Source organism: Ahaetulla prasina, chromosome 13, assembly GCF_028640845.1.
Source record: "Ahaetulla prasina isolate Xishuangbanna chromosome 13, ASM2864084v1, whole genome shotgun sequence".
Classification (NCBI taxonomy): Eukaryota; Metazoa; Chordata; class Lepidosauria; order Squamata; family Colubridae; genus Ahaetulla; species Ahaetulla prasina.
In genome coordinates this window covers 17,014,480-17,040,519 of record NC_080551.1, presented here as the reverse complement: position 1 = coordinate 17,040,519, position 26,040 = coordinate 17,014,480, and the positions used below count along the sequence as shown (strand labels likewise).

Genomic DNA, 26,040 nt, shown 5'->3' with positions numbered 1-26,040 from the left:
TGGTTTTTCAGTCTGCGCTTGGTTTGATTCTTGACATGGAAAGAATCGGACACCAGCGTTCTCTCCTTGAACGAGATCAGTGCCGCATTTTTCGGGCTGGGCCTGTTTGCCCTGTCCTTCAGTTTAATGTCACGGTCACCTGATTTCTTTTCCCCTCTGGATTTTTCTGGGTTGGGATGCTATTTTTGCAAAAAGAGCCTCGATTGCTTTTCCAGCTGCATTTTTTGGGAGACTTCTTGTGTAGGATAACATGCGTTAAGAGTCAGCTGTCTCGGCATTCGAATGATTAGAATTGTATCTCTCTAGCAGCGTCTGCTTTGATCAAGGATCAGCGATCCTGGCAACCTGTTGGTTGGGAGTTGAAGTCCATAAGTTTTAAAATTAGGGGACCTTGGTGCTCTCTGGAGTTTGGTTGCAGACGTTTCATGACCCAAGCATGGTGACGATTAGCCATCAGTGCTAATCGTCACCATGGACATCAACTTCATCATCACTAGCCCTGATGATGTTATCTAGTTTGGATCATGAAATGTTTGCAGGAAAACAACCGAGCTCAGAGAGCATCAAGGACCCCTCATTTCAACCCTGAGCTACAAATATTCTCTTTTTTATCAGTCTTAAAAGTTGCCAAATTTGGAGAGCCCTGGTTTAGATGCCCCGTTTTCTGCAACAGGTGAGCTGCAGGCTACTCTAGCCTCATGTCTTGATCCAAAGTTTAAGATGAAGAGTATATATCCAAACTCTGACCATGCTACCGATTCAGTTATTTGGCGTCCATCCCTTTTTTAAGAAAGCCATAGGAATTAACTCACACAGGAAAAGATTTGACTTGTTAAAACAAGCAAAGGAGGTGTGGTCATCCCTCTAACCCTTGCATTTTTTTAAAAAAAAACAACCCCACCCTCTTTGGCTTCACAGATTTTCTGGCAAAAATACATTGCAGAAAAGCACTCCTTCCCCCTCCCCCATTGGCTTTTTCGGAAATATTGATTAACTTCAACAGAACTAATGACTTTACTTGTTTGTTTGCTGGTGCTTTGCTTTCTGGGGAGTTATGGGCATTTGTTTTGTTTTTTTAAGTCCTAGGGTTTTTTTCTCCAGCACTAAGATATCAGCTGCTGATTTTGTGAGTGATGACAGCTTTTTTCTCTCTCATAGTTGGATAGTAAGAGTATATAATTTGTAAGAGTGAAGATACTTTAGGAATATGTAGACCAGGTTTGCATATTTGGTTAATCATAATTTATTGACTAAATCATAATTCACACAATTTGCTGTGTCCCAAGCTAGCCCCCTTTTTTTGTCTCCTGCAGTTGAGTTTTGTAATTATATAAGCCAATGGATGCTTCTGTTTTTGTCTATTTCTGACTTTAAGCAGAAATTGTTTTTTTTCCTCTTCCCATGAATCAATTTGTTTTTAGAGCCTCCCAATAGTTTTTAAGTAAAGCTTCTCTACTATAATAGAGATAGTTTTGAATGCTGTCTTAAGCATCTTATGGTTTATTTCCATAAATGTGCTATGCGTATGAAGTACAGCCAATTGTACCTGGTTGAGAACATCTAATGTTTTTGCTCGGTTTATTTTCCAAGGGTTCCTGAAAAGAAGAAACAATCATTTTTAATTTCTTGTGCAAGTCATTCTACTCACACTTTTACAAATATATGAATTTGTAAACCAATAGTATAACTTTAGTATTTGTTTTGTTGCTTGGGAATGAAGGCTCTGATTATTCACTTAGATAAACCTTCTTTATCTTTGGTCCTGGACTGAATACCATGTTTATTATATTGCTATCCTTGTAATTGCCTAACAAAAATACAAAGCCAGCGATTTGACTACTAACTTACCATTTCTTTTATGCCCAGGTGATGAATTCTGCTTCTAATGAAGAAAATGCCACACAAGCCACACAACACCATGAGGGACAATAACGCATCACCAAAAATAATGTACTATGATTTTTCTATTCAAATAATAGAGACTGGTTTAATTTTTAAACTGGAATATTTCATACACTTTATTATGAAAAGAATCGCCTTTTTTTTTTACACTTGCACATATATTTTTGTGAAAAGTTTACTATTGATATTCTCAGAATTGTTAGAACATGTTATTTCTCGAGGTACCAAACCATATTCAATAAACCTGTGCCTTGCTTCAATTCAATTCAAGTTTGTGGCCTATGAGATAAATAGTATTTCTAATCAGTGGTCCAATTTGCTCCTGGATCTCAGGCTTTCCACCTAAATCTTTATTTGAAGCATTTAGGAGCAGAATAATGCAGACCAGAAGTGTCTTATCAGAGGTCCAGCTAGCAGGAAACGCCATGGGTTACTATGCAAATATGAGAAAGTAATGATGGGCAACTAAGAGTTACATGCAACCATGTAATCCTATGAGTGCAGTTCCCAGAAGTCCAGGTTGATGCCAATATTCTGCAGCAAAATATATATTTGATTGCATCCAATGTTTGTCCCCCAAAAGAGAAAAACACAGGCACTGAGGCCTCAACATTCCCATTTTTTAAAATGGGAACCAAACCCTAAAAAAACCCCCAAAACCTGAAATATTCAGCCCAGCCTTTTCCATTTTGTAGCAATGTCACTGTCACAAATCTTTTGATCTTCAGTGGTTGAAAGAAAAAAAGATATACAACCTGTGGCCTCAAAATGGGTTCTCTCCTGTAAAATACTACAAATTATAATGTATAATGTAGAGGGGTTGTGAAATCATAAAATGAGTAAGATGGACAAAGAATCGGCCGAGATAAGCCCATTCACTCATTATTGTTGTAATTAGGAGTTCCTGTACTTAGTCCACTGTTTAAAACTTTTAAAACAGTCGTCATAATATTAATAGAATAAATTCAGCTCTAGCATTTTGATTTGAAAGAGATTTCCCACTTTTAACATCTCTTGGAAGTGCTGATGAACAAAAGTTTGGTAACTTTGAGGACCAACATAATTTTAAACCAAAGACTTGGAGGAATGTGTAAAAGAAAAAAAAACCGGGAAAAAAGACTTGGCAATGCTTTAGTTCAGATGTAATATAAGAACAACAGTGTAACATAAACTTCCTCACTTGGTGTCTTCCACATATCATAGGACTGCAGCTTCAGAATATTGTTAAGAATTCTGGGAATTGTATTCTACGCGTTTAAAAGCCATCAAGTTAGGAGAAGCTGGAATAATTAGCATACCATAGATCTTGTAGAGCAACTGAAGAGACCGGAAGCTTTTGAAATAACTGTTTTTTATGAAGTTTTCACTCAGGAGAAATAGGCCTCATTTAAATGAAACGTCATTTTAAGCTAATGAGAACAAGTCTAAAAAGCAATTTAAAAGCATTTGCTATTCTTTTTACTAGTTGCGTATTTGTAAAGTCAATCTCCACAAGAGAAGGTAGATCCACAAAGCAAGAATTTCCTCTAAATTTGTAGACACTGTCTTATAGCTATTTAAACTGCTGATTTTGTGTGGGTTATTGATTTGAGGTGACACACCCATGAAGAAGGTTGTCTTCGTGAGAACTTCCCTCCCAAGCCCCAAGGTGTAGGCAATGAAGGGTAGAATAGATTGTACCATAGCTACGATTCCTTAATCTATATATCAGATAATAGGTTCAGGGACTTTCCTAGACCATTTGATGGAAGAGTTTCCATTCAAAGTTGAGCAGAATACAGAAATGAAAAAATGGCCTACCTTTTCTTGATATACCATTGGGGTCTTCTTGTATGGGACAGGAGGCATATGGCTGGGATATTTCTGTTTTCTTTTCAGTCATAATTGATGAAGCTTTATTTAATTATTACCTGAGTCCTTTCTGTCAAAAGGCTTACTGATCAAATGAGATACATTTAAAACAATCAAGGCTGCAGAGCAGGTGACCCGATCATCAGGTTTACAGACCTATGAAACTTGAAACGATAAATACCAAGGTTTCTTATCCTATTCCCAACATGATCCATTTTTCTTTTTTCTTCATTCTTTTTAATTATTCTTTAGTCAACATGAATTCAAACAGACTTCTCGTTTTAACACCGGTTGTAATAAATCAAGGGAACCTGAAACTTGTATTTGCATGATGGGCAGAAAAGAGATCCTTTGCTCTTAAAATGTCTTTTGATGAGACGCAAGCTTAAATTGTAGATAAAAGGTTAGTCTTAGTTTTAATTTTGCTGGGCTTGGGAGAGTAAAAGATGGCGAGGAAATGAACAGCCTTTTTGAATTGATTTTGTCTATTTTTTTACATTGTTATTTTGGAATTTTTAAAAAAAAGTTCAATAAATTTAATTCATAGAGAAATGTCAAATTTAATCTTGTTTAATGTCTAAGTTCATTGAGTTACATTTGTAAGGAGTAGAATTGACAAATTATATAAAATTGTCCACTGAATATGCATATGCTTTTTTAAGACGGAGAGTATGATTCAATTCAAGTATGATTCAAATTATGACAAATATTCCAAGCTTCTCATTTTGAAATGTCAAATTAACAGTGTCTGTATGGACTATTTAACAGTATTCTTTAAAATTGGGTGCTTTAACAACTGACTACTGAATAGCATGCTAGGGGCCACATTGGACATCTACTAAAAAGTGCTTAAAAATTCAGTTGTCCATTTTCATTTTAACAGCCTTAGTAATAAGAATAACATTTATCATTGTCCTGCTAGAGCAATAATCCAGTCTGATAATCACCTTCTTTGCTGCTTTATTTCTGAAACATTGTATATTTTTGTTTTCTAAGATTATTATAATTTGGAAAAACATTTTGTATCAAATAAACTTTCAGCAATAATTTAAGAATTGTTTTATTTCCTGTCTGGTTTACACTTTAAACATAGCCTTGTTTGGCATCAATATGGCTGGTATTCATCTCCATTTGCTTTCCAGGGAAGAAAACTTAAAAAAAATTTTTTTATGCCTTCTCAGATTTTAAAGATGTATGTTTGAAGATGCTAGCTAGGTTTTTTTTTTTTGTCTGTTTGAATTCGCCTTTCAATATTTGATTTTTATACACTTAAAAGGTAAAGGTTCCCCTTGCACATATGTGCTAGTTGTTCCTGACTCTAGCCGAAGAGCCAGCGCTGTCCGAAGACATCTCCGTGGTCATGTGGCCAGCATGACTCAACGCCAAAGGCGCACAGAACGCTGTTCCCTTCCCACCAAAGGTGGACCCTATTTTCTTAGTTGCATTTTTTTACATGCTTTTGAACTGCTATGTTGGCAGAAGCTGGGACAAGTCACGGGAGCTCACCCTGTTACGTGGCGCTAGGGATTCGAACCGCTGAACTGCCGACCTTTCGATCCACAAGCTCAGCGTCTTATCCACTGAGCCATTGCATCCCTTAGTAATTAGTAATTACTAAGTGTAATTACTAAGTGTAATTACTAAGTGTAATTACTAAGTGTAATTAGTAAGTACACTTAGTAATTAGTAATTTTAATCCATTGTACCTTTTTATCTTCTATATTGGAAGCTGCCTTGAATTTTCAACATCCATTGTTCCATATTTTGTACGAAGCATCCCTTCTGGCCAAACTGCCCCTTGTACCTGTAGCATATTTACATTTCTTTGAAAACCTCTTTGCCGTTGTTCTCATTTGTGGTAATTTTATTGCTACAAGAACAAGTTCAGGCTGGTTTGGTGAGCTATTGAGCCACAAGATAAGAGGTAGTCAGCCTTAGGGCACCTTGGCTGAGACCCAAATGATCCTTTATACAGCATTGTTTTTGCAGGAATAGTTATATGCGATTCCAGAGCTTTTGCGCTCCTAACAACTAGGTAGTCCTTGACTTATAACCATTTGTTTAGTGACTGTTGAAAGTTAGGACACTGAAAAAGTATGATCATTTTTCACACTTATGACTCTTGCAGCATTCCCATGGTCACGTGATCAAAATTCGGACGCTCGGCAGCTGGTTTATATTTATGATGGTTGCAGTTTCCCAGGGTCCTGTGATCCTCTTTTGCGACCTTCCGACAAGCAAAGGGAAGCCAGATTCACTTTACAACCATCTCATTAACTCAACAACGGCAATGATCCACTTAACAATGGTGGCAAGGAAGGTCGTGAAATGGGACAAAACTCACTTAACAACTGTCATGTTTAGCAACAGGAATTTTGGCTCAATTATGCTCCTAAATTAAGGACTACATGTACACCATTGTCAAATCCTCTCCTTCAAGGGATCCTTTCTCTATTGACTTTTCCTTATGAGGGACTTCCTTGCTGTTCCCGCAGGCATCTTTGCCCTAGATTCCTTTGCAATTTTTTTTTAAAATATATAAATAAAAGTGCTTGTTCTACAATTCTGGGTGATAGATTGGTTTACCTAGTCCTGGTCCAAAGTGGGTGGGTGAATTGAAACTTTGGAAGAGGAATGCTGACGTTCAAAAACACTTCTACCTGTCAACTTCTATCGCATCTGTTTTACTGATGTTGAAAATTCTGATGTTCTCACTTATTGTGATATTTGTGCCTTCAACCATATGGGGTGGCCTTATTTACCGGAATGTTGGCCATCCCAAGCCATGCAATAATTCTGAAACCAAGAATATATTAATATTATATTTAAAAGCTGACATGATTCTTTGCAGATGCCTAACCTTTCTTTGTGTACTATTGTTAAAAGAGCAACCAAATCCAACGTGTTTTGCACAGAAAATCACAACAAAATTTTCTCAATTTCCCACGTTTAAAGGATCGCTAGTTTACAAGCTTAAGGATCAACTTGCACAGAAATCAGTAATAAAACTCTGAAAAGCAAACAAAATGATGTGCAGATGACAACGTGCAAAAGACAGCTTACCCCTGTTCGTATTATTATAACTACAAATTGGTTATAATCTGGAGGGTATTGTTTAGTATTACAACTGTTAACCTGGAGTACAGACAAAGGTGACGTTAAGACAGTGGCGTTTTATGATAATTGTATTTACAAAAGCGATATGCCAAGTTAATAGTAATTGTAACAGCTGAGAGGATAAGTAAAACGTTAGACTTAGCCTTATATCTTGAGGTCACACTGATATTTCTTGCTAGTTATATGAAGAGCAGAGGAAGAAAGATTACACAAGAACTGTCTTTGTAAGGTGGTTTCATTCTCTGTCTTTAGGCAACACTTGTCATCAGTTTCACCTGTCTCACTTCAATATTCACAGATATCTACTCCAGAATATACGACACAATAAATACATATTATTTTAGAAGCCAAGTAGAGGTCCTACAGAGAGGCTTCAAGCCAGTGGTGAAATCCGAACTGGTTTACCATCAGTTCACTAGCTGCGTATGTGTACTGCGTGTGCATGCGCAATGCACACCACACACCAAATGCGAGGTGCGCATGCACACTGCACGGTAAAAGGCATGCAGTAAGTAGAACAGCGCAGGGGTGTGTGTGATCAGCTATTCGGCCGAAGAGATTGTAGAAAAAATGCTTTTAAAACTAAAAAGAGGCTCTGACGATCAGGCAACTCAGCTGGGATCGTCAGAGCCTTTTAAAAGCATTTTTTAAACAACCTCTTCGGCCAAAGAGGTTGTAAAAAAATGCTTTTAAAAGTTAAAAAAAAAACCTCTTATGATTGTGCGGCTCAGCTGGGCATGGGCTGGGGGGGGAAAGGGATTTTTGCTACCGGTTCTCCGAACCACCCACCGCCATCGCTACCGGATTGGCCGATCTGGTCCCAGCTGGGAGCATTTCACCCCTGCTTCAAGCATTGAAAACACACCTCTGTGGATTATAAGGAAAGTGTTAAGTGATGCCAAATAAAAATTCATCAACAGGCGAGTTTGCAAAGTGATAGCATCTTATTCCCTCTAACAATTTTAGTTTGAATAAATGGTAACCTGTTTCGTATAAGAACATGTACAGATGATGATTGAACATGAACCGTTTCCTGGTGAATGACAGCTGAATATTTGAAAGGATTGGGTGGGATCGATAGAACAGAAAAGTTACAAAGCTATTGCTACATCCTTATTTGTTTTTATCTGAACATATTTATAACTTGCTTTTCCACTAAAAACCTTCTTTTCAACCACATCACTGTTATTGAGACTGGGAGAAAGGTTTGATAATTTGTAACTCATCCTTGTTTATGTCTGGCTTCCATGTTTTGAAAATGCACTTCTACAAAAGATACAAAACAGAAAAAAAAACCTCAAATGAAAAACAATCACATACAAGGCAAAATAAATAATTCCAAAATGTGAAAATTGAAAGGAACAAATATAAAGCCATTTCAAAACTGACAAGAAATGCATTTTAAAATCTCAAAAACAATCAAAATCCACTCAACATGGCAAATGCGAGTTTATACATAAGAATCAGAGAGATGCACAGACATATATGAGATGCATCTTGCCAAATGGGTGAGACAAATGTATGCAAAACTATAGATAATAAAAATAACTATATATTTATTTAACTTGAAAGTATTGATAAGCTGCTTCAACCCAATAGAATTCTTCCCTTCTTTTTGTGTATAGATGGTTGTGGTCAGTGGTGGGATTCAAATAATTTAACAACCGTTTCTTTGCTCTTATGATTTCTTCCAACAACCAATTCACCAAACTGCTCAGAAAGTTAACAACCGGTTCTCCCGAAGGGGTGCGAACTGGCTGAATCCCACCACTGGTTGTGGTGTGTGTGTGTGTGTATACATATATTTCATATATGAGATACATCTGTATTAGGTGAGCTATATGGGTGGGTGCATATGCATGTGAGATATAGGAGCATGGAACAATAAATTAGTGTTTGTATGTGTTTGTGTGTATGTATTTACCGTGTTTCCCCAAAAATATATTTTATATTTTTTTGAACCCTGACATAAGCGCTTGGCCTTATTGCCATGCACTCAAAAGCCTGATTGGGCTTATTATCGGGGAGGTCTTATTTTGGGGAAAACAGGTTATGTATGTATGTGTGTAGAAAGATGGATGGATGGATAGATAGATAGATAGAGATAGATTAGGTAGGTAGATGATAGATAACAGATTAGATAGATAGATGATGGATGGATGGATAGATAGATAGATATAGATTAGGTAGGTAGATGATGGATGAATGGATAGATAGATGATAGATGGATGGATGGATGGATAGATATATAGATAGATAAGATAGACGGACAGAGACAGACATGTTTAACATTCTACACACGTGTATCTATGTGCGTAGATAGATGGATAGATGGACAGACACGTGTGTGTGTGTATGTGTGTGTATTTTCATTCTACACACACGTGTCTGAGTAGGAGCAACGGTGGCTACACCCTGTGACAAACATATCCCTATAGCCTTGCCTTAAGTGGCCGTGCACGCGAGGCGTGGGTGACAGTTGGCCGAGGTCCAGTGGCCAGACATTTGACCAGTGTCTCTCTCTCTCTCTCACACACACACACACACACACCCTGTGGGTGCAGGAGGGCCGTGCGTGGGTGTGAAAAACGGGCGCGTGAGAAACGAGGCAGCCCCGCGGCCGCCAGTGTGCCTGTGCCTGGGCACGTGTGCGGGGCAGGGGCCCTGCGTGCGCGTGTCTGGTGTTTGTGTGTGTGGAGGAAACGCAGACGCGTGTGCCCGGCACACCCGCCTCAATCCTCCGCGTGTATAAAGCAACGCAACCCCCTCACAAACACACACACACGCAACACCACCACCGCTACACAAACACACACCCCTCAGCCGGGCCTCCCCTCAGCTGCAGCGGCGGCGGCGGGAGGAGGGCGGGCGGAGGGCGGCGCGAGCTGACGCGCCAGGCCGCGGCGCTGCTGCCGCCGCCGCCACTGCCGGCCCAGTCGCACAATTATGAGAAGGAGCCACCAGGCCGCTCCTGCCCTCGCCGCTGCCGCCGCCTCTGCCGCCGCTCTGGAGCCCCAGCCGGAGCCTGCCGCGAGCCGTGCCCGCTGCCTCGGCGGCCGCCCCCTCCGCAGCCTCCCGCCACGGCGGCGGCCTTCTGGCGGGGAGACGCCGCCGCCGCCGCTGCCGCTTTCCCCGGCCGCCGCCGCTTCGCCCGGCCGCTTCGGCCTCGCGCCGCTGCCGGGCTCGGCGCCCATAGATGGAGACAGGCCTCGGAGCCGAACCTCGAGCCGGAGCCGCCCGGCGTGAGCAGAACCAGAGCCGCCGGCCACCAGACAGCCCCGCCGCCGCCGCCGCCCGCCGCCCCTGAGGAGGATGGTGAGGCCTGGCCCGAGGCCTCCAGCCCGGCCTCGATCCGCAGCCGCCACCGAGCTAGGCTAGCAGGGGGTGGGGGGGTGAAATTGAGGAGACTCGTGTTTGGGGAACGTGGGAAGGGCGCCTCGCGTGCACGCCGCCGTGTTTGCCCAACTTGCCTCCCTCCCTCGTCTCCTCCCTTCGGACAGCCTGTCCCGTGGATTGGCCGCCACATGGGAACTGTAGTCCCAACACCTCCAGGAAAGGGAGAGGAGGTTGGAATCGCTGGGGGAATGGGATGCATTGGGATCGCTTAACGCGCCTCTAATTAGACAAAAAAGAAGAAGAAGAAGTTGTGAAAGCTCCAACACTGGAAATTTTTCAGAAAATGTTGGATAACCATTTGTTTGAAATGGTGTAAAGGTTTCCTGCCTGGGCAGGGGGTTGGACTAGAAGACCTCCAGGAACTCTGTTATTAAGAATAAGAATCTCTTGCTATGTAATGGCACCAATAAATAACAAATCTATTAAGGTTGCTCCTTACTTTGGAAAGGGAGCTATGGAAGAGGTCAGCAGCCCCCCCCCACTTTTTTTCCCAAGGCACAAAATCTCCCCTTCCCCCTTTTTTTTGAACTGACCACGTGCTTTTGACTTGGGCTTGTCAGGCTGTTGCCAACCTTGAAAATGGGGGTTACCTGCATAAAATAGGGTTTAATTGGATGTGTGTCAGTGCCTCCAGTCCTGGATGTCACCTGGTTACTCAGGTTATCTAAGATGACTAAAGGCAATAAATAATGACATTTTGGGGGACTCCGTTCCATGTTCTGAACCTACCTTTTCTGTTACTAACTTACCTTGAGGGTAGGTATTTGCCAATATGATGCATTGCAAAATGCATTGGAAATTATATTTAAATTGTAATCTGTATCACGAAGGGGCAGAGGAACTGGTGGGGAGTTTCTGGGTGTCTTATCATGTTAAATTAAGTAGACCTAACCTAAGTATAAAACCTACATATAAATATAATGGTCTAATATATTCAGGTTTTTCTGATGTAGACAATTTAGAAAGCCCTTATTTTTTTTTTAAAACAGAACATTCCCAATGCAAAACACAACTTCCTTGATCTAATCCTGCCCCTTGTGTCATCTGAGCTCTGGGCTACACTAAGTTTTATTTTACGATAAGGACTTCACAGAATGCCTCTTAAGATAAACCTGGAAGTATCTTCCTCTTTCTGTAAGGCAGGTTTGGCAGAAGTTTGACCTTACTGAGATAGATTTCTGTACGGGTTTCGTTGAAACAGAGAAAGCTTTGGGTGTCCAGCGGAAACCTTTTTATGTGGCAAGGCTGAGAGCTGAGTTTTCAGCACATGTTTAGAGCATTGGTTGGGATCACTTATTATGCTCACTGAAAGTTTGCTTGTCCTCTCACTTGTGGAATAACTTACTATAGGCTGGATTCACACGCTCTTAAGTTCAAATGGAACAATTTGTATTACTGTTTGGGTGAAATGCTTATCCGCCTTCTAGATATAATTTTCCACCCCATCTGACTATGTGGTTGGTCTGTTTAAAGCAAGGGTCGGCAATCTTAAAATACTCAAAGAGCCATTTGGACCCGTTTCCCACAGAAAAGAAAACACTGGGAGCCACAAAACCCTTCCTATGCCTGACTATTTCCTGAGCGGCCACAAAAGTAGCATATGTAGTTGAATTAAATGTTCTGTTTTCTTCTGAAACTTTTCTTTTCTTGGATTTATCCATGCTTGGCCTACTGGGGTAGAAAAGCTCAATAAATTGCGTGCTGGTGGGTGTCGCACATTGGTGGTCGTGACACATATTTTGAGTGACAAGGGAGCCACAGCAGAAGGATGAAAGAGCCACATGCGGCTCCAGAGCCACAGGTTGCTGACCCCTGGTTTAATGAAATTACGGGATGCCTTGAAGTCTTCTCACTTTGGGCCAGTGGGGTAGAATTCTCTCACTTAGTTCTTTGCATATAGGTAAACAATTTACAGTGCCTAAGAAGTTACAAAAAGGAGTGTCAGAAGTTATCCTTGTAACCCTCATAAATTAAAATTTAATGATAGTACTTTTTCGTCAAGGACTATTCCCCCTCCCCACGGGAGCAGAGTAAAGAATCACAGGCTACATCCCAAAAAAGATGCTAAATAGGTTTTCTCCTACCAAATTCTTGAGTAACTGTCCAGCTTTGGAGTGGCATATTGGAAAACATGAGTTTCATCAGGTGCCCTGCTCCATCCATGTTCTCCGTCTGAGGTGAACTTTGAAGAGGCAAACTGGGCTGGTTGATTGTAGGCTCAGTTAGCTGACATGCCCTTTCAAATGTGTTCAAGCTAAGGTCATTTTCTAGCTGACTCTGCTTTCAAAATTGTCTCGTTTTCAGCTTCCTGCTTAAGGGAGCTTCAAAGGCATGGCTTAGTCTGGCTGCTAGTGGGATGTGATTGGTCGAATTTGTTTGCTGTATGTATTTTTCAACTATCGTTATAGCTGCCAACATCCACATCTTGCCCATTTTGATAACTCCCAACTTCTCATAAGCAAACCTTCCCACATTAAGTAAATAATTTATCGGTAAGGGATAGGAAAGATTATTTGAAGTAACTGTTAACCTTGCCTCTGTGTATTCTATTGATTTTATAGTGGAGAGATTCATTTAAAAAAAGACAACAACTGAGTGTTTCTCTGGCAGTATTTCTTATCCCCAGAGAATACCTTGAATGTTTTGTTCGGAAGAAATGAAAGACAATCAGATTTAATTACTATATGCCTATACCAGTTCCAAAATAACTAACTTGTAAGGATTATAGGAATCATTAGATTCTCCCAGTTCTAACAGCAAATACGCAATTCTAGAATTCACCTCAAAAAGAGATCTTTGGCAGATCTGTAGCACCACAAAATTGTACATTCCAAATGTTGTTTTAGGATTCTGTAGAAAAAGGACAATTGTAAAACTTTGAGACCTTGTAGCATCCCAATAAACCCCGGGGTGAAATCCAACAGGTTCTGACAGGTTCTGGAGAACCAGTAGTGGAAATTTTGATCAGTTTAGAGAACTGGCAAATTTCACCCCTGGCTGGACCCAGAGTGGGCTGGGAATGGAGATTTTGCAGTATTCTTCCCCAGCCACTCCCACCAAGACACGCCCACAGAACCGGTAGTAAAAAAATTTGGATTTCACCACTGAATAAACCTTCAGATTTACCTCAAATTTACCCACACAAAAGAGGTGCTATAGAGAAAAAAAAATACATCAACTTCATTACCCTACTTCACACAGTTTAAGACATACAGTACAATAGCGGAGATAAATTTATTTCAGTTTTGGTAGCCCTGCAATCCTTTAAAAGAGGCATACAACATTTAATTTTGAAAGCTCTTAAGGAATTATATTCTTAAAAATATGTGAAAATTCCACATGTCGTTTAGACTTCTGTGCCATGCTAAGTCATAATGAGGATTAATTTTGTTTACTTTAATTTCTTGTGTGAGGTTAACTGTTGCAATTGGTAAACTGGGGTTTAAGGTTGATGGTGTAAAACTAACCAGTAGTGGTTTGTTCAGTAAATCCTTGTTAAGCAACCCTTGATTTGAAAAATGGGGGCAAAATAGGCAAGTGGAAATGTAAACAGGGCCAAGATAGTTTACTGTCTAATGTGATGTGAACAAATTTTACTGGCACACCAGTATTCTTTTTCCCTGGAGGTTTTTAAAATAAACATGTTTAATAACAGACTGTGTTGACTGCAGATATGAGACTTTATATTCCAAGGGAAAAGAAAAGTGCTTAAGATGAGCTTAAAGATAATTTTGGAAATAATCACTTTTGGCTAACTAGAGATCTCTTATCTCTCTCAGTGCCTTGTTTTCCACAGTTAAAAAGAGGCGGTTGTGTTCACCAAGTGATTTGCCGTTCTTTCTTCAGTTTCTTTTTACTTTCCTGTTTATCCCACATCCTGTTATTCCCTAGAGATTTCCCCTACAAGTGTTAACCAGAGTTAGCTTTTGAACTGAAGTATGGTGAGCCGAGCGCTGTCACTTTGTGAGATATGTGAACAAATCCTCCAGCTATTACAGTTCTTAATTCAAATTGTTCCTGAAGCCCATTAGTTTCCCTGATGTTAAGATGTGTTTATGAATATGTTCAACACAAATTCTGTGTTATAAAACCTACCTTTGAGTGATATAAATATTCAGTGTCTTTATGCTGCAGTTTAAGACCTGAGCAATATATGCTATTTTTTATTAGTTTTCATCAATAAGAAGTTTTGCAAATTGAAAAAAATATGTGCTTAGAACCAACATCTGGGGAATCAGAAAAATTTAGATAATAGGGTTGCGTTTAGCTGAACACTAGCATTCTTATCTTGAATAACAAAAGATTGAAAAGAGAAGTATAGGAATTTGGTTTCTTGAATATACCCTTAAATCTTAGTAGAGAAAAATCAGAGATTGCCAACCAAGTACAATTACAATATATTAGTAAGTTCCATCCTGAGAACCATTATCTCATTACATCACTGCAGCTACTCCATAAATGAAGCTGCATCTGTAGAACTATGATAGCAGTGTTCCAATATCTCAGGGGTTGCCACAAAGAAGAGGGAGTCGGGCTGTTCTCCAAAGCATCTGAAGGTAGAACAAGAAGCAATGGGTGGAAACTGATCAATGAAAGAAGCAACTTAGAACTGAGGAGAAATTTCCTGACAGTTAGAACAATTAATAAGTGGAACGACTTGCCTGCAGAAGTTGTGAATGCTCCAACACTGGAAATTTTTAAGAAAATGTTGGATAACCATCTGACTGAGATGGTGTAGGGTTTCCTGCCTGGGCCAGGGGGTTGGACTAGAAGGCCTCCAAGGTCCCTTCCAACTCTGTTGTTATATTATATTATATAACTATGACTAATGCATCAGTTGCGTAGATGGTCAGAGCAACATCAAAGTTGTGTTATAAATATCAAGCAGCAGATCTTTTTTTCATTGTTTTTGTAACTACCCTTTTGTGTAGAATAGTTGCTGTCAGGCTTCAGGTAGCCAATGGCTTTAGCTTCAGTACTTAACAGTTTACATTGGGGTAGTTCATTAAATTTTCTCTTTTGTTTTGGCAGTGAGTCACCACTTGCCTATGTGTAGAAAAAAGTAGTTACAATGTATGTAGATTTTTAAAACAACCACCCAAACAAAGAATTAACTACATCCTGAAGTGTAGCATGCTTACACTTTCAATGATTGTTACTGTTGTTTCTAAAAGTGTCTAAATCTAAAATATGTCAATAGATTTGCCAACTGCAATATGACTCAAAAGTGCTCCCCCCCCCCCGGTGGATTTTACAAAATGTTTTGAAAAAGAAGATAAAGTTCCTGCCGCAATTTTTTTTGTTGGGAATTATTACGGATTGTACAGTAATTGAGACTAAATTGATTTTAAACCTAATAACAGCAGCAAGATTACTAATAGGACAATACTGGAAGAAAAAAGAAGTACCTACAATAGAAGAATGGATATTGAAGGTTGCCAATTTGGCTGAGATGGCGAAGATATCAGCCTTTTTGAAAGACAATACGCAAGAAAGATACTTAAAGGAATGGAAAAAATGGATTGACTATATTCAACATAGATATCAGACTAAGAGTTATCAGACTGTTTTTGAATGATTATGATGTATTATTCTTGATTGTTTTTGGGGGAAGTTAGGAATTGATGATTGTAGGGGTATAATTAAGTTGGGATGAAATTTTTTTAGCATATGTTTGTTTTATTTTTAACTATACCTTGTGCCCGTTCCGGGAAGTCGGGGGGGGGGGGGAAGGGGGGTTGTGAAGGGAGGGGAGAGGAGGGGGGGAAAGGGGGAAAAATTTTGTAAAACTTTTTGAATAAAAAAAAAAAAGTGCTCCCCCCCCACATTTTGTGAATATAGAGCACTATTATTTTCTATAGGTCTTCATTCCAAACAATGTAAAGTGTGCCTTCCTTTGAGTGGTTATGAGTGTTTAATTGGATTTACTTTAAGTGAGAATTGGATTGAAGTCACATTTTGCAGTTGGTTTATAAATACTTATTTTTGACAAATCGATTGGAAGTGACTTGCTTCACTGTATCCTTAATGTTATTCTGTCGGCTTCCATGAGTATTTGGATTCAGCAGTATACATATTCAGCGCATACTATAATACAGTTATACGCCACAAAGTAAAAAGTGGGTGTCCCTGTGACCTAATCAAATAGATCCTAGCAGAATAAGAACTTTTTTTTTTTGCAGTAGAGAATTTTACATACAGCCCTTTGAACCTGTTTCTGTCTATTTTGTTTGCTATTGATCTATCTCCCAAACCAAACCAATCTGAATATGTTGTAATTTCGTAATTTCTAATTACTCTGGCTGTTGAGTAAGAACTTAATTTTTCCTTCATAATCATCTTTTTAATCTGTTAGTCAGACGCAAAGATTTAATAATGAACGCTGGCAGTGAAAATTGGGTTTTGCATATTTCCCAGAATCAGCTATTGTCTTTCAGATCAAATATCCTTGTTGAGCAACTCCTCTTGCAAGAGAGTTGGGCAAAGGGGAACATTTGACCAAAAGTGTAAAAACACACTCCAAGCAGTACAATTTTAAGAATTTTCAGACTAGCTAGCAGTCTCTAGTATGTAATATTAAGCAAAGAAGCTCTTTGTCTGTTGCATATCTATACTACAGGGGAAAAAATTGCCCTTGCATAATTTTCATCATGAAACCATCCTCTTCCAATTTCTGATTTCCTTCGCAGGCAATCCTTGACTTATGACCACAATTGCGCCCAAAATTTCTGTTGCTAAGTGAGACAGTTGTTAAACGAGTTTTGCCCCCTTTCAGGACCTTTCCTGCCACTGTTGTTAAATGAATCGCTGCACTTGTTAAGTTAGTAACACGGTTGCTAAATGAAACTGGCTTCCCCCATTGACTTTGCTTGTCAGAAGGTCACAAATGGGGGTTTACATGATACTGAGACTGTCCTAAATATGAGTCAGTTGCCAAGCATCTGAATTTTGATCGCATGACCCTGGGGGCCGTGGAAATGGTTGTAAGTGTGAAAAACGGTCATAAGTCACTTTTGTCAGTGCCGTTATAACTTTGGACACTCACTAAATGAACTATTGTAAGTCGAGGACTATCCTTATTTTCTCTTCCCATTTTTTTTACTCCAGAAGCTCTTGAATAAAATACACGGGCTTGAGGCAAGAAGGACAGTTATTTTGATCATTTGCTTTAATCCCCAGTATTGCTAATGCTTCTGAAATCAGCCCTCAGAACTGAATGTTCCATTGATCTTTTCCTCTAGCAAAGGTTACCAAGTTTACTTTGATGTTACTACAGTCATAGTCAGAGGTTTTTAGTAATGTGATCAGCACCACACCCTTTGTAGGTAAAGATTCCTCCTGCAGTATTTTCACATCTAAACAGAAATACTGTAGTAATTCTCTCCCTCCCCCCCCCATCAAGGCTTTTGTGAGATAATTATAAATATAACCATGCATCTTTTGCCTTAACCCGTGAAAATCCTGTTGGTTATAAATAAGCATTTTGTCTTATTGTTTGATTACATTTGCCTTCTTGTAAGTTTAATTTGTCCAGTATAACTACAGCTGTATTTCCTCCTTATTTTTGATTAAAGCAGGGGTAGTCAACCTTTTTATACCTGCCGCCCACTTCTGTATCTCTGTTAGTAGTAAAATTTTCTAACCCCCCACCGGTTCCACAGCAATGCGCCGTGTATCGTTGTCTGCGCATGCCTCTCGCACATCGTGGATTGGGTTTGGGGGGCGGTGCCGTCTACCAGCTCTGCTTGTCTGTTATGGCTGGGTGGTGTGGGGGGAGATGTGCGAGCTATTCTGGAACAAGGCTCTTTTGTTTGCGGTCACACTATAGCGCCATTTAGTTTCACTTACGTAACGTAAACTAAACTTATGCACGGGTGACCCAAATAGTATATTTTCAGAAATTTAAATTGTTATGGGGATTTTTATGAAAACCTAATGAGAATGTTTTTAAATAATGCTATGAAATTTTTTTAAAAAGTCAATTAAATTAAAAAAAAGGAAAGTGCTTCAGTATCGGACAAAACCCGTGCTGCCCACCATGAAAGCTGGAAAGCCCACTAATGGGCGGTAGGGACCAGGTTGACTACCACTGGATTAAAAGATATGCGTTGCATCCCTTTTCATTTTTGTTGGATTAGATTTGTTGATTTCTTTAAGGCACAATGCATTTTTGTTCAGAAAGATGCAATTTCTGGAAGAATTTATGGGGCAAACCAGTTAGGAGGCATTATTCTGGCTATATCAAGTTTCAATGAGTCTTGGTTCTGCCATTTCTATATGATGAATCACGCATCTTTTGGAATAACACCAGAGATTAGAATTAAGAACAAAGTTTAGTTATTCCAATGGGAGTGTATAAAGATTTTTTTTTCCTTTTTATCTGTGGATTATTTTTTTAGTAATACACAATGCCTCCTGCTATATTTAAATACTTCTGGCTTTGGAACTGGTTTAGAGGGCAAATCCAAAATGTACATTTTCTGAGTTCTACTTTGCCCTTTTATACCATTGTAGAACTAAATCTTTTCCAGGCATAAGGTGGTCCCCTGTCACCCGCCTCACTGTAGTTGAAGTTTTTCATTCCTTCCTTTTGTTGGCTTAGCTTTAACTACAGTACAGATAGTCCTCAGCTTACGTCCACAATTGAGCCCCAAATTTCTGTTGCTGAGAGAGACATTTGTGAAGTGAGTTTGGCCCTATTTTACAACCTTTCACCCCACAGTCGTTAAGTGAATCGGTGCAGTTGTTAAGCCAGTCACCTGGTTGTTGTATCTGGATTCCCCCTCTACGACTTTGCCGGTCCAAAGGTCGCAAAAGGGGATCACATGACCCCCCCCCAGGACACGGCAACCATCATAAATTTGAGCCAGTTGCCAAGCGCCTGAATTTTGTTCACGTGACCACGGGGTTGCTGCAACTGTCAAGAAATCTGAAAAACAACCCTAAATTCAGTACCATTGTAAAATCAAACAGTCACTAAATGAATGGTTTGCAAGTTGAGGACTATCCTGTAATTTAGTTGGGATTCTTCTCCTGAACTGAGGTAGACTTGGATCTCTGAAGTTTATCTGCCATTGTCATCTAAACTCGTAAATGGAAACCATTTGCTGGGGGTCTCCTCAAATTGGCGAGTTGGCAACATAAGATTGGCAAATTGGGCAGAATCTGTGTTTGAGGGATGATAGCTTTGCCCTCATGTTTAAAACAGGAGCTTCATTTGCAAAAAGCAACCAATTCCACTGGAGACTGTTCAAAAATTTAGCAGCCTCTCTCTCTCTCTCTCTCTCTCCCTCCCTCCCTCCCTCTCTCCCTCCCTCTCCCTCCCTCCCTCCCTCTCTCTCAATCTCTCTCTCCCCCAATCTTCTTTTGTTGCAACTTTGAATGGTCACTAAATGAACTGTTGTAAGCCGAGGTCTACCCTCAATCCAGTGGTGGGATTCAAGTAATTTAACAACCAGTTCTCTGCCCTAATGATTTCTTCCAACAACCAGTTTGCCAAATTGCTCAGAAAGTTAACAACTGGTTCTCCCGAAGTGGTGCGAACTGGCTGAATCCCACCACTGCCTCAATCTAATAATTCAACATTAGCAATCCAGTTCCACACTCTTGGCTTTCTGGTGCCTTGAGTCACTAAGTGTCTTTCTCACTGGGCAGCTAAGGAAGAGTTTCTAGGCATGCATACCCAGAGGCAAGTAAACGATATGTATGAAGTAATCCGAGATGCATGTACCAAATATGCTCGCTAGCTGTGCTCTGATCTGATAGTTCAGGCAAGGTAATAAAAGGTGGGGGAATAAAAAAAAACTTGGCAGCCAGAAGTGTAAATTTGACGTCCAACCCATAACCTCTCCTCAACGGTTTCACCTTTTGCCTTGTCTAAAAGCTTGGGAATTCAAAACTCCCCCCCCCAGCCAAATTACCTCAATCGTAAATTTGTATATTCTGTTCTTGTCTGTGAGCATTTCCTTAAAGGCAGTGAGTGCATCTTGAGACTTGGCTCGCTTCTGAATATGATTCAAATACACACCCTTCCTCCGAATAAGATACGGGAATATTTTGGAAATACGTAGAGTATTCGGTTAGTCATACACAGATGCACTGGTTCAAAATAAATAAATAAATAGTGGGAGTAGCGTTTGGAAGGCAGAAAGGTGAGCCAATCTGGCTGCTACTGGCCAATTGCAACCAATATACAGGCCAGCTGGCTTCTCTTGGGAACATCTAAACTTGAGAAAAGAGGCCACACGCTACTTCATCCTCTACCTCTACCATGTAGCAAAGGGGTGTCAAACTCAATTTCATTGAGGGCCACATCAGGGCTGTGGTTGACCTCAGGGGGCCAGCCAGGTATGGCCAACTGGGTGGGTGTGGCCAGCTTGACGCCACTCCCCAAACTGCTAGCCCAATATACCCTCTTGGCATTGGGTAGACCGGGCCAAAGTGACATGGGTCCGATGTTTCCTCTTGGCATTGGGTAGACTGGGCCGAAGCAACACGGGTTAGCCCTTACATTTTCCAGGATGGCCCCGCAGGCCGGATCTGCCCATATTGCAGGCTGCATCCGGCCCATGGGCCTTGAAATTGACACCCCTGATGTAGCTCACGGTGTCCAGCAGAAACCATTTTATGTGGCAAGGCTGAGAGCTGAGTTTGTGTTACTGTTTGGGGTGAAACGTTGATTCGCCTTCTATGGTGGATGACCTGTTGTGAGAAATTTGTTAAAGGAGAAATTCGTTAGGGGAGTTTTAGCCCCATTTTACGACTTTTCTTGCCACAATTGTTAAGTTGAATCACTGCAGTTGTTATATTAGTAACACCGTTGTTAAGTGAATCGGGCTTCCCCATTGACTTTGCTTGTCAGAAGGTCGCAAACATTGACCACATGACCCCTGGACACTGCAAGCGTCATAAATATGAGTCTGTCGCCAAGCATCCGAATGTAAATCACGTGATCATGGGGATGCTGCAGCAGTCATAAGTATGAATAATGGTCATAAGTTACTTTTTTCAATGGCATTGTAACTTTGAACAGTCACTAAGTGAACAGTTGTAAGTTGGGGACTACCTGTATTGCCAAAATGCCTCAGAGCTAAGTTGTCACACACACACACACACACACACACACACACACACACACACACACACACATATGACTGTTTAAGGGGAAAGCCATGTTAATCTGTAATTGCCAGACACCCGAAGGAATCTGATAGCGTCTTTTGCAGCATTTTTTTTTATTACTACAAAGAGTTTTTGCTTTCATGAGCGACTCTTTGGTTCGAAATTGGTGGTTTTCTTACACTGGGAAATCCGATACAGAAGGAGGGAAACCTTATTCTTACCTTCCCTTAAAATTACTGATTTTTAGTGGTCAACATCAGGTTTCCCATAGAATTATCTCCGTCTCTTAACAGTAACTTGGTTTATGTTACCTGGGAAACGAAGAACCAATAGTGGTGCCCATGTCTCTGAACCCCAGGTCAGAAAGGGGAGCTCACTTTTCTCAGTGGCTTTCAAATCAAAGGATCCATCGTATTTATTTTGAAGAAATTCGACTTTCTCTGTGCCGAAACAATCTTGTATTCCAATCCTGGGTCAACCCTTTTCAGTATTAAAGTGTGCTGAATTCTGTATGTCCCAAGGTGTCCTTTTCTGGAAGTAAATGCTGTTGAATTCAAATTAGAGGCGAGAGATTATTGTTCTAAGTCTGCCCTTCTGGGGGTTGTGGAAGCTTTAAATTTTCTTTGGACATCATTAGGTGCCTTAACTCTTGAAGTACAACTTTAACGCTATAAGAATTTTGCCATTTTGCTAACACTGGTATGCTCCATGCATCCACCATTTCATTGGAATTATTTATTCCATTCATATTAATTTTAGTTACAAATCTTAACTGTTGGAGGTGCGTCAGGATATTTAGGCCCATACTCTACTTTCAAGCTGTATATTCTGTTTTCGTAATTTGTCCTTGGTGGTCCAATAATCATGCGTGTCCACTGTATAAGTGACATGTCTACATCATCTTCCAGACCCCGGCTTACTATACCATCTCCTACTCCCTTTTCACCCTCTTCAAGTTCTTCCAACAATTGAAAATTAGGAGGGACTTTAACTGTGGATCCGGCTTTTTTTTTCTTAGATTCTTGCAAATTTTTGATTTTTGAAACAAACCTTTAACATTTGTTAATATATTTACTCTCCATTCCATGGATTGTATATTCCAATGTCTAACAATAAATAAAGCTAAATTAAATTAAAAGCAGTTCCTTCAAATAGAAATCCGGTTATTAGGTATGAGTAAGGGATGATACTGCAAGAATTATAACTACTGTATAAGGTTGTGTTACCACTATTGTATAGGGGCTGTTAAATCAACTAGAAGTAGTTATTCTTGTTTCTCTGGTGAATTACAGGAGACAATAAAATTAAATGTAGTTGGATGCTTTTTTTTTAACACATTCATTGCCGTTGAAGGAGCGTTTTATATTCCATTCGCATCAATTCCCATCTTTTTATTTATTTAAAAATTCAGAAGCTACTGTTTTTGGCATTGTGATGCCTTTTCATTATTTAATCCTAAAAACAATCCCATTTGCGCTGTGTTAACAATCTGGCCTTTTTGTCTTTATCTGTCAAAGACTGAAATCTGAGATGAGCCTTTTCATGATCTTTATGGAGATTGGAAAATAAGGAAGCATTTTTAAAAATTTAAAGGATCAACCCTAATTAAGTTGATCACTCATCATTCTGCTTGTATTTGGCAAATTGTGGCAATTAAAACTGAGTTAAACAATTAGTACTTTTTTCAATATATATTAATTTACTTATGTTTTCCTCCAATAACACAGTTAACAATTGTGCAGCTTTTATTGTAGCAACTTATACATTTTTTAGTTCCTTATATTTAGTTTTTGTGCTTAATTAAAAATTAAATTAGTGTAATTAAATAAAATGCTTATTTGAGGGCAGTATATATAATTTTAGTTTTATCCAGATTTTATCCAGAAAAAAAAATCTTATAAAGGTGTCAGGTTAAGAGATAAGTGTCATCTAAGAGATCAGGATTTGAACTCACTGAACTTTTATACATATTAAAATATTTTTTTTAATTTTTTTTTATTTGCATTTATATCCCACCCTTCTCCAAAGACTCAGTGCGGCTTACACTATGTTAAGCAATAGTCTTCATCCATTTGTATATTATATACAAAGTCAACTTATTGCCCCCAACAATTTGGGTCCTCATTTTACCTACCTTATAAAGGATGGAAGGCTGAGTCAACCTTGGGCCTGGTGGGACTTGAACCTGCAGTAATTGCAAGCAGCTGTGTTTATAACAGACTGTCTTAGCAGTCTGAGCCACCAGAGGCCCTATTTGGGTAATAAAATGTAATGTTTCCATTCAGTTAATAATGTTGTCTAATTTGTTTTTATAGGTGAGAGTTTAGCATGCAACAGTCTAACTGCCCAGGGAGATGGAAAAGGAATATATTTTATCTCTACTATTGTTGTTTCTTCCAAGCTGAGATTAAGTGTAATGTCTGTGATAATTTGGAAATATGTGGAACTATTGAAAGATTCCATTGCTGTTTGTTTTAGTTTAGCATAGATAGCAGATGCTTTGACAGTTTTCATCAGAATCAAAATTCAGAGGAATTACCATATAGTAGTCCTTAACCTATGGCCACAATTCAGCCCAAAATTTGTGTTGCTAAGTGAGAAATTTGTTAGGTGAGTTTTGCCCCATTTTACGGCTTTCCTTGTTGCATTTGTTAACTGAATCGCCCCAGTGGTTAAATTAATTAACACAATTGTTAAGTGAATCTGGTTTCCCCATTGACTTTGCTTGTCAGAAGGTTGCAAAAGGGGATCACGTGACCCACAGCATGGCAACCGTCATAAATGTGAATCAGTTGTCAAGCATCCGAATGTAAATCACATGACCATGGGGATAAGATATGGTCATAAGCGTGAAAAATGGTCATAAGTCACTTTTTTCAGTGCTGTTGTAACTTCAAACAGTCAGTATATCGATGACTACCTATATTTGATTCGGTGTAATGCTACTAGACAAAAATGATTGAAAGGATCAAAGCAAAGAATGACACAACTTTTAAACCTGTTGAGTTTGTAAACCAGGAGATTTCTAAATATTGCTTCTGGCAATAAAGGGAAAACATTATTTGGGAAAATGATTTATATTATTGGAGATCATAAAGCATCTTACGAAGATTGTTACATTCTCATAGTAGTTGCAAGGGAAAAAAACACGCTTAAAAGTGGCCCCAGTGGGGATTATGCTATTTGAAAAGAAATTATAGTAGATAAAGTCTAGAATTAAAAGATTAAAACTGATTATTTTCTTTTAATTGTGCTTACATATCTATCCTGAACGATGAGCACCATTCTTTTACAAACCAAAATATTTGTTAGGCAATGGATATTTTTGGTAACTCGCAAAGTTTTTATATTATCTGTTTTTGAAGATAGATGCAAATATAGAGAAACCTCTGTATTTATTTATTTATTTGTCTGCAAATGTTGCCTTTCCAAGTTGTAGAAGAGAGAATTTATACTCCTTCAGTAATGTGTATCTTTAGCTGTTTGGCTAGTGGAGTGCTGATTCATGCAATTTAACCAACTTGTGCAAATAAGATATACTAACATTTTGGAACATTTCAATCAGTAATATTGGAGGAGATCAGTTGTCATTACTCTATCAAATCAGCCTCTATATTTAAGTTCGTGGGTTGTTTTTTTTTTTTTTTTTGGCATACCCCTTACTATGCCAGGATCAACTTCTTGTTCTGGTGCCAAGAAAAAAGTGATGAAAACTGCTCATGTATTCCTCTCTCTTTATAGCAGGGGTGTCAAACTCAAGGCCCAGGGGCCCGATCCAGCCCACAGGGTGCTTAGATCTGGCCCACGGGGCCACCCTGGAAACAGCAAAGGACCGGCCCATGGTACCACTGCCATGTGCAGCCCTCCCGAGCTCTTATTTTTGCTGGCAGAGGGTTGCAGGAGGCCGTCGCAGCCGAAAACGGACCTTGGGAGCCTGTTTTCTCTGGCAGAGCGCTCGGGCCATCACAGGTGCCCCCGACATAAGTGATGTAGAGCTGGCCATGCCCACCCCACCCCTGCCCACCCAGGCTCTCCGAGGTCAAGCACATTGCTGACACGGCCCTCAATGAAATCAAGTCTGACACTCCTGCCTTATAGAGATTTATGGCAGAATACAAAGACTCCCTCTTACACAGTTATCACGGTTGAATTCTTTAAAAAAAATAAATGTGTTTCAGTGTTTATGCATGTGCATCATCGTAATAAAAGATAAGGGCTTCTGAGCAATAATAACATAGCTCTCTGCCTTAAGTGGTAAGCATGTTAAGGAGCAGCCGGTTTTAAACACTTCCTTATTTAGGTTTTGAATTATAGAGATTTGCACGCAGGGACACCTTTGGTTCCTCAGAACTGAGCCTTTTCATTTTCTGTGTTTTGAAAAACGGGAGTATTTTGGTTGCTTCCACATCTTAAAGGCCTGTAGCAAATGAAAAGCGTGGAGAAAACGTATGTTCTCGACTGGAAGCAAATCTGGCCTTGCTTAATGCAGGTAGTCCTTGACTTACGACCACAACGGAGCCCAAAATTTCTGTTACTAACTAAGTGGACAGTTGTTAATTGAGTTTCGCCCCGTTTTACGACCTTTCTTGCCATAGTTGTCAAATGACTCACTGCCGTTGTTAAGATAATAACGCAGTTGTTCAGTGAATCCAG

The 26,040-nt window shown here is 39.7% G+C and overlaps 2 protein-coding genes and 1 pseudogene across 7 annotated transcripts in view; 2 read left to right on the top strand and 1 right to left on the bottom strand.

The window, feature by feature from the left end:
• Positions 1 to 4,808, top strand: part of SPPL2A (signal peptide peptidase like 2A) — a 35,260-nt gene extending 30,452 nt beyond the window's left edge. For all 3 annotated transcript variants that reach the window (XM_058156523.1, XM_058156521.1, XM_058156522.1), the window contains one exon: positions 1,867 to 4,808. In XM_058156523.1, coding sequence (XP_058012506.1) covers positions 1,867 to 1,932 — 66 coding nt within the window. In that variant the 3' untranslated portion in view covers positions 1,933 to 4,808. The remainder of the gene's footprint in view (positions 1 to 1,866) is intronic.
• A 5,238-nt stretch (positions 4,809 to 10,046) lies between these two features.
• Positions 10,047 to 26,040, top strand: part of TRPM7 (transient receptor potential cation channel subfamily M member 7) — a 69,033-nt gene continuing 53,039 nt past the window's right edge. For all 4 annotated transcript variants that reach the window (XR_009152032.1, XM_058156510.1, XM_058156509.1 and 1 more), the window contains exon 1: positions 10,047 to 10,185. Coding sequence is in view for 3 of the 4 variants with exons in the window: in XM_058156510.1 (XP_058012493.1) it covers positions 10,183 to 10,185 (3 nt within the window). In the remaining variant the exon portion in view is untranslated. The remainder of the gene's footprint in view (positions 10,186 to 26,040) is intronic.
• Positions 21,436 to 23,123, bottom strand: LOC131184808 (ubiquitin-conjugating enzyme E2 variant 2-like; annotated as a pseudogene).